The sequence below is a fragment of the Rhinoderma darwinii genome, chromosome 1 (genome assembly GCF_050947455.1).
Source record: "Rhinoderma darwinii isolate aRhiDar2 chromosome 1, aRhiDar2.hap1, whole genome shotgun sequence".
Taxonomy (NCBI): domain Eukaryota; kingdom Metazoa; phylum Chordata; class Amphibia; order Anura; family Rhinodermatidae; genus Rhinoderma; species Rhinoderma darwinii.
Genome location: NC_134687.1, coordinates 461855700 through 461865046, shown reverse-complemented (window position 1 = coordinate 461865046; position 9347 = coordinate 461855700). Strand labels below are relative to the sequence as shown.

Here is a 9347-nt window from a genome sequence, read left to right as displayed (position 1 = left end):
TAGGTGTTTGTTCAGATTATGTGTATTTAGTAAGAATATGGTCAAAAAGGCTTCACAGATTATCCATACAGGACATGCAAAGCTATGTCCATAGACAATAGATAAATGTCCATTGTTTGGCTGACAGCTATTTTAGTATAGCATTGGGGGATAAGCAGCTGCCATGCAGATCTGTTGACGCTATGGGTATGTTCACACGCTAAACAAAAAACGTCTGTAAAATACGGAGCTGTTTTCAAGGGAAAACGGCCTCTGAATTTCAGCCTTTTTTATGCATCAAGCGTTTTTTTATGCGTTTTTTACGGCCGTTTTTGGAGCGGTTTTTCTATTGAGACAATGAAAAACAGCTCAAGAAGTGACGTGCACTTTTTTTTTACTGGGCGTTTTTGTACGCGTCTTTTTTTAAAACGGCCGCATAGAAAACGCCCCGTGGGAACGGAATACCATTTTTTTTCATTGAAATCAATGGGCAGATGTTTCCAGGTGTTCGGCCCCCGTATATTCAGCCATTTTTCAGGGCGTTTACGGCCCCGGAAAACGGCTGAAAGTAGGACATGTGAACATACCCTTACAATGCATTCGTAAAGTCATCCGACCCTTTTACCATTTTCACATTTTGTTATGTTGAGGCCTTGTGCTAGAAAAAAATGTAATAAAAAAAATGTCCCATCATTCTGCACTCAATATCCCATAATGACAAAGTGAAAACAGAATTGTAGAAATTTTTGCAAATTTTTTAAAATGAAAAACTCAAATTTCGCATGGACATAAATATTTACGCCTCGAATTACGCCTGAAAAAACGGCTACATTACGCCTACAAACATCTGGCCATTTCAATGGGTTTTACGATGTTCTGTTCCCACGAGGTGTTATTTTACGCGTCGCTGTCAAAAGACGACGCGTAAAAAGACGCCCGCATCAAAGAAGTGCATGTCACTTCTTGGGACGTTTTTCATTGACTCCATTGTAAAACCGCTCCAATAACGTCCATAAAATACGCTGCGAAAAACGCGAGTAGTTACAAAAACTTCTGAAAATCAGGAGCTGTTTTCAGGCGAAAACAGCTCTGTAATTTCAGACGTATTTTGCTACTGCGTGTGAACATACCCTTACTATGTCACTTGAAATTTAACTCTGGGTGCCAAATATTTCTCTAGATCTTTTTTGAAATGTTTCTACACCTTGATTGGAGTCCACCTGTGGTAAATTCATTTGATTGGACATGATTTGGAAAGACACACCCCTGTCTATATAAGGTCTCACAGCTGACAAAGCATATCAGAGCAAAAACCATGAGGAGGAAAGAACTGCCTGTAGAGCAAAAAGAAAAAAAATTCTACTGCACTGACAGTTCCCAAGAGCACAGTGGCCACCATAATTCCTAAATGAAAGAAGTTTGGAACAACCAGGACTCTTCCTAGAGCTGGCTGTCCCACCAAACTGAGTAATTGGGGGAGAAGGGCCTGGGTAAAAGAGGTGACCAAGAACCCAATGGTCACTCTGGCTGAGCTTCAAAGATCCTGTGTGCAGATGGGAGATACTTCCAGAAGGTCCACCATCACTGCAGCACTCCACGATTGTGGGCTTTATGGCAGAGTGGCCAGTAAGAAGCATCTCCTCAGTAAAGGACACATAAAAGGCTGCCTGGAGTTTGCAAAAAAGCAGCTAAAGGATTCTCAGACTATGAGAAACAAGATTCTGTGGTCTGATGAACTCAAGATTGAACTCTGGAGGAAATCAGGCGCTGCTCATCACCTGCCCTATACCATCCCTACAGTGAAGCATGGTGGTAGTATCATCATTCTGTGGGGGTGTTTTTCAGTAGCTGGGACATGGAGACTGGTCAGGGTTGAGGGAAAGATGAATGGAACAAAGTACAGAGATATTCTTAATGAAAACCTTACCAGAGTGCTCTGGACCTCCGACTGGGCCAAAGGTTCACCTTCCAATAAGGCAATGACCCTAAGCACACAGCCAAGACAACACAGGAGTGGCTTAGGGACAACTCTGTGAATGTCCTTGAGTGGCCCAGCCAGAGTCCTGACTTGAAACCTATCGAACATCTCTGGAGAGACCTGAAAATGGCTGTCCACCGACTGTCCCCATCCAACCTGACCGAGCTTGAGAGGATCTGCCGAGAAGAATGGCAGGAAATCCCCAAATCCAGGTGTACAAACCTTGTGGCAATCCTACCCAATAAGAGTGGAGGCTGTTATCACTGCCAAAGGTGCTTCAACTAAGTGCTGAGTAAAGGGTCTGAATACTTATGTCCATGCGAAATTTGAGTTTTTCATTTTTAATACATTTGCTTTGAATTTTGCCTAGAAATGCTGACGATACTTCAGACAGCTGCTGACTGTTTTATGCTTTTTTTTGCTTTTTTAGTGGTGAAGAAGCTGAATGATCTGTATAAATCTAGCGTGTCTTCCTGTCATTGCCTGAATGTGCGGCTTCAAAGGTTCTTTGCTGACAAACAGAAGCTTATGGACCGGATCAACAGCATCACAGCAGAAAAGCTAATCTTTAGCTATACTGTCCAGATGGTGAGTGTCAGTAGCCATATACATCCTATTCAATCTTGAGTTGTATAGACAAGTCTTCATTTAAGTAATGACTGAAATCACTGCAACCTATTAATCTCTGGATTTCTGGATGCAGATGAACCAACAACAGTGTACTACTTGACCAAGAAAAAAATATGCTGTTTAAAGATGCATATTAGGATTGACAGGGGTATACGCATATAAGCAAGTGACAGCATATCCATAGGATATGGACTGCTGGGAACAACTGGAATAAAGGAGCTACAGGGCACTGTGGAGCGCTGTGGCCTCTTCTGAATTTTGTCCTACACAGCAACACGAGGTTCTTTTTCTGGTACTGCAACTCATCCCCATTCACTGGAGTTGCGGTTCTCTGCACAACACATGATTGGGAGTAGCGTTGTGCAGAGAAAATGCTGATAGGGCTTTTTCACTTTCGGTTGGACTTCCACCATTGCTAGGATGGGAAAACTCCTTCAACCTCCTTCGGCATTTTCTAGTGCATGTATGTCACGGGAAGTGTGTGACAGACTGCTGGACTCCTGCTGCAACAGATGGAATCAGAGAAACCTCCAATCCCAGCGGCTTAACCCTTTAAATACCACGGCCACTACAGCTCGGCTGAGAGCGGATCCTGCGTGTCTCTGACACACAGGATCCAGCTAATAACGATCACATCTAACTTATGAACTTAGATGTGCTCGATATTAGCTGGATCCTGTGTGTCAGAGACACGCAAAACCCGCACTCAGCCGAGCCGTCAGTTTAGGACGGATTAGTGTAAGAGAGATCAATGCAGCTTCTATGTATACAGAATACTTAGAATCTGTATCTGAAAAATAAAAAATTAAGAAATGTCAATTTGAAAGTTGCATAAAACACAAAATACATTCATTTAATTAAAAAAAAATTGATTGCAAGGCTAGTCATTAATGGGTCATAGTTTCTCTGTACGAACATAGGGAGGGGAGCCCTGTTTGACAGGTGTCATCCACACCTTTTGTAAAGCCTCTCTTTCATAACAAAAGTGCCTTTAAATGTCACCACAAAGTTACAAATAAATTGTAAAATCTAAAATGATAGCTTTTTCGTGTCTGTTCTGTATTTAATATATATATATATATATATATATATATAATACTGACATGTTATTATAGGTGCAGGCAGCAGCTCTAGATGAAATGTTTCACCATCGAGAAGACTGTGTGCAGAGATATCACAAAGCTCTACTCTTAATGGATGGATTGGTGAACTTCATGACTGACCAGGCAGATGTAGAGAATATCAGCAAATGTAAGTACAAATCATTGTCTCTGTTACTGAATGTTAGCTAGACAATAACCCAAAAACAAAAGACGGCTCTTCCTTGCATCGTTTTTCCAGACAGAGGTGGTTAGTTCAAAAGTACATATGTGTCCACCCTTAACTTTTCTTGAATTGTGTTCATGATACCACTTCAATACAATCTCATGCCATTCAGTAGAAAAAAACCTATATGTAACATGTACGTTTTTTTAACATGGGAGTCTGTGGTTGATGGATGGCTAGCAGATGGCATCTGTCAGAGTCATCCTTTGTTTACATGTTTATTTAACATTTTGTGCCACACACCTCGGAATATGTAGGGTTTAGAGATAAGTTAAGGGAGGACACTCTGTATATTGGGGTGCTCGCCCTTTTCTTTTGTGTAAAGACATAACAGCTATAACACACATAAATTTGATTTAGCTGAAGGTGCTGAATACACTGGAGAACGGCTCTTGGGACAAGACCAAGCTGGACACAGACATGGAAAGAAATTTCACAAAAATCTAGGTTAATGTGCTACCCCACAGACGGCAGATATCACGCCAATTAAAAAGAATGATATATTCTAGCAAGATTGGTTTACTGAAGATCATTCAAAGGTCTACAAATTATGCGTTTCAGGGTCAAAACCCCTTCACCTGATCAGACAAGGCATAACAATGAACAAACAAGGAGCCATAAATACAGAAACAGAAACTCGCCAGTTTTACAGGGTCAGGGTCATTGCAGTGCAAACATGACATGACACATTATCATGTCTCGATTGGGGAGGCCTAAGTGAACGCTGGGGCAACAGGCGTATGCAAACCCAGTTTGGAGTTACTATTACTAGACGCTACGGGGGCAGGCGCATGCGTACTAGCTGGGAACAGGATCGATATGGATGGTCAAACTTTTCAGATCTTGGCTGAACATATCATTATTTTATTTTTATTATGGACTAGATCTTTAAAAATAGTAGTTGAATCCATGGCTAAAACAGTAGAAACGAAAAATGAGTCAATGACATATATAAAAATGCTGAAAAGCATAGTTCATGTTAGTATGTAAATAACTTATGTAAAAAGCACAATAAATACTGATAAATGCATGAAATATACATTTAGATCAATAAAACAACTGATTGACTCAACCTCAAGGCCAGGCTGTAGAGAACACGCTGCCCAGCTGGAACAGTTACCACTGCACATGTCATGTATTGGCACATGCCCAGTGCAAATTAGAATTAAAAAATTACGAACAGTGTTTTTTCCATCCAGACACTATGGACGCCAGAAAAAAAAACAAACTGCTTTTTGCAGACTGTCTGTAAATTAACGGATGGTTGGCAACACCGCTGGGATCTGATTTGTTGCTATAGGCAACAACAACATTTTTTCTTGCATTAAACTTATTTCTTGTGCAACAAAGTCTGCAGCGAGTGCCGCTTCCCCTTTCTTTATTTATATAGACATGGCAGCTTGTCTGTACATGTGTCTGTGCAAAGTAACGCAGTTCAGTACCATTCAAGTGTAATTGGATTGTCTTTGGTAATATATCAATGACAATTCAATGACATCACATTTTTACATTACAATCTCATTGCAGTCAAAGGGAGATGCTAATAACAGACATGGAGATCAAAAGATCAGAGTTGGAAGACAATGGGGCACGTTGCTTGGAGAAGCGCTGCATCCCTAATTTACTGAAAAAAAGACCACTAGAATCAAGATGAGAAATAAATAAATATGAAACACGACTACCACGGTCAAAAACACCTATTAAATAAAAGTCATTACACCCTAGTGTCTACACACTGCTGTCATCCTGTCTAATCGGGGTACCCGCCCTGAGAAGATCGACCCGACCTCCAACCTGCCCCTAGAAAATCCCTTATATGGCCCTAAATCCAAGACAATGATACTAGTATAACCAATAAGGACCATATAGAGAGTATAGATACTATCTTAATAAAGGTGGGGGAAGGGGGGGACTAGAGCTACCAAAAGCAACATACAGTGTAAACAGAACCAAATGATCCCAAGAGAGAACGTAGAGGGTATAAGTGCATCAAATCCAAGTGACAGCACCTCGTAAAGTACACAGGGTCCCAATGCGTTTCCCCACCCAATTCACCACATTACACAAGAAACAATTATTAAGAATCACAAACCATTTTGTGAAGTATCCAAATCAAACATTAAACGATAGTTCACTACAGCGAGCACACGGCACAACAAAATGGTAGCTCTCGAAGCATTACTCACAAACCTACAGACCCCCCACCAATTACATCATCTGACATGTCGCAGCAACATGTGCAAGGTGAAGCGATAGATAATGGATGAGTAGATGAATATCTTGATCTTCGAATATTTACTGTCCGTGCACACTATGAATGTTTGTGTTCTGTCTTCTAGGTAAACTTTGTATAGAGCGTAGATTGTTTGCGCTTCAAAGCAGCATTTGTGCGTGAGCCCGTGTCCCAGACGTCTTCCTGTGACATTTCCTTTCATTTTGGAAGAAAAGCATTGCCAGCACTGTGAATAGTTTCAAGTCTACAGCATACTTCACATTTCCAGCTGTCGGAGAGGAAGCCTATAAAACGTCAATTCTCTCTATCCTGTAGGGTGAGCACCTACTGCCGTTTTCACACATAAATGTGACATTATCTCATGATGAAGAACCCCTGGGGAGCACCACATGGAATTTGTTGATGCTGTAGTAACAGAACTACTCAAAGGAGATGATAAAACATTGAGTCATGCACTCTTGAATGGCCAAGAGTGCATGCAAAGTTCTGCAAAATAACACGGGATATGACGTGTGGAAAGTGTCCAGCTTGGTGTAAAGACACTGTCTGTAGTAAGATAGTCCACCAAAGCCAAAATTGGAGGCATGATCTGTCTAATGGTACAACCAAGACTGGTGACGCGGTCCAGGAGGTGGACTAGGAAGCGGAAAGCTGTCATTTCATTCGCTCCCGTTTTCCTCTACCCTCATCAGCTGGCGCTAAACGTCACTGGGTACATTTGTAAAATTTCTTGCACAATCCTATTACGTTTTCTGCAGATCTCCTATTAATGTTCCTTTTTGCACAGTTCCAAATAATTGAAGCAGTTTCTTTGGGTTGGATCCTTGCTCTTATTTACAGAGAACTAATAAAGTTTATGAATAAAGGGGAAATCTCACCATCTACAAGGAAAATGGAATAATACTGTACTTTACTTGCCAAGGCTTGGAGTTACTAAGGTTTTGCACAGAATGGAGTTTCTCTCATGTACAAGAAGCAGCCACAGGCTATAGACTAATCCAAGGATTTGACATGATGTGGTTTCCCAGGGTGTGTCGCTTTATATTAACTTTCACACTTTTGGAAATGTCTCATTTTCTCCGTCTTGACAAGTTTACTAAATCTTTCCTGGGAGTTTAGTGAACGAGTAAATCATGGGGGTCATAAACTTTTAACATGTTAAAGAAACATCCTCATGTAGCAAATACAACTGTTTCCAGAGTTTAGAGTGCAGTATTGTATGATACCATAATCCTGCACGTTCTCTTTATAAATACGTTTTTTATGCACTTTATTCACATGGAAGATTTGAGAATGTCAACCAAAATGTTTTCCTGAACATACAAAGAACGTATTAATATTCAAGTCGAATAAATGTTCAGAGTTGGCACAGAAGTCTAAATGCCAGATTATCGTAAGCCAAGGTTACTTCTCTAGTCTCCTTTCCTTTTGTACTACACTTCCAGTGTAAATACTTTAGTGTATATATAATATATATGTATATAATGTCGATTTTACAAAAACTGAAAATTGCAGTAAGATGAGGCTATGACAGGTTTGTTGCGTTGTCTTCCTATCAACAGTTTTGTTCATGTTTGATCCACTCGTGCGCTACAGAGAAATATTTACTGCTGCTCCTCTTTCCGCTTATATTGATGACAGACATCACGACGATCCCACTTATGTCGGCAGGGTCACTATTAGAACTATGGAACTAAATGATGCCCATAATACAAGGATTTTCAACAAGGCCTGATCCCTGGGATATTGCCACTTTAAAACTCCTGTCTATAGAATCCATTTCAAATAGGGATTCGAATCTATGGATCGATTCTGGACTTGCAAGATTCTATTAGGATGCAATATATGGCCAGAATAACAATCCTGAATGCAAAATGGCATTGAATAAGGAGCTAATAGAAAACCGTGGGGAATAGATGGACAAAATAATTGAATTTGGTGGCAGAAATGGGATCTGATTGGAGCTGCTAAAATGGAATAAGATCTCTGCTTGGATCCGGAAGTATTACTTAGCAACTAATGGTTTACAGGTCTGTTGAAGCAGTTGGTCATGTTCAGAGAGTACACAATGTAGCTAACATCCCTTTGTATTGTCAAATAGACCTATAATCACAGGTTAAATGGGATTTGAGGTGTTCCCTTAGTTTTAGGTTCTGGAGACCCGGCATCTGTGGGTAGTCCTGCATAGTAGAGAATACAAACATGTCCTGATCATGCACCACTGCTTCTACAATTTTATTTCTCAATACTTGAAATGTTATTTAATACTTTTAGTCAATAAACAATAAGCGCCTTGAGGCCGAAAGAGACCTAGGAACTAATCCAGTTTTCCAGGAGCAAAATCTATTTTGCTTTGTTAGGTAGTGTTAGGCCTCTGGCCACAAGGGTGAAGTAACGGTGTTTTATTTGCCATTAGCTTGGTTGCAATTTTATCACATTTTTATGTTGTATGTAGCATCTATTCAAAGACTTGGTATTTATTGTGTGCTAGCCAAAAATACACAAAGTAAATAAAAAGATAAAGTAAAAAAAATCTCAGATTTTTCACAATGAAAAGTGACCTTTTACGCATTTAGTACTATAGTTTAGCAGAGTGTTGCATACACAGGCAAGTGATACTCTCAATGAGGCCGATTAGCTACAGAAAATTGAAGGTCAATTGTTGTGCTTTGTCATGTGTGCTTATGTATGATGTGTGAGTGCCCAGATGAGGAAATGTTTTACAAGACTTTGTTTTTAAAGTCTTACTAATCATGGCAGGACATTGCCTTTTTGGTAGACAGCAAATGACTGGCCAATAGGCCCCCTAGTCTTGGTTTTGCAGTCCAAAGTTGCTCCATTGGCATACATTTCTAGAATGACTCTGCTGGATTGAGTCAACTTGACTTTTCCACTGTTCCCCCTACAGTGAAAGGGTTAAACTACAGAATTGATATGAGCTAGTTGCACATGTAGAGTTAACTTCTCTTATGCTGTTTGTATTATGGAAAAGTTTTTTGGTATATGCTGGATTAGGAGATAAAACCCATGGTTGAAAAATGATGATGTGGAATGTTTGCTTTTATAATAATTAAAAAAAATGGATAGTGTTTGAGACGTGATTGTTTTTGATTTTTCTTCCATTTTTTGTTTTATTTTATTTGTATACCTTCAATACAAAATGTAAAAAGGAAAAAAAAGAAATAAAATCTTTATAACAAA

The 9347-nt window shown here is 39.9% G+C and overlaps 1 protein-coding gene across 2 annotated transcripts in view; it reads left to right on the top strand.

Moving 5' to 3' along the window:
- Positions 1-9347, top strand: part of ULK1 (unc-51 like autophagy activating kinase 1) — an 88649-nt gene extending 79302 nt beyond the window's left edge. For both annotated transcript variants that reach the window (XM_075833034.1, XM_075833043.1), the window contains 3 exons: positions 2388-2545; positions 3703-3838; positions 6253-9347. In XM_075833034.1, coding sequence (XP_075689149.1) covers positions 2388-2545; positions 3703-3838; positions 6253-6308 — 350 coding nt within the window. In that variant the 3' untranslated portion in view covers positions 6309-9347. The remainder of the gene's footprint in view (positions 1-2387; positions 2546-3702; positions 3839-6252) is intronic.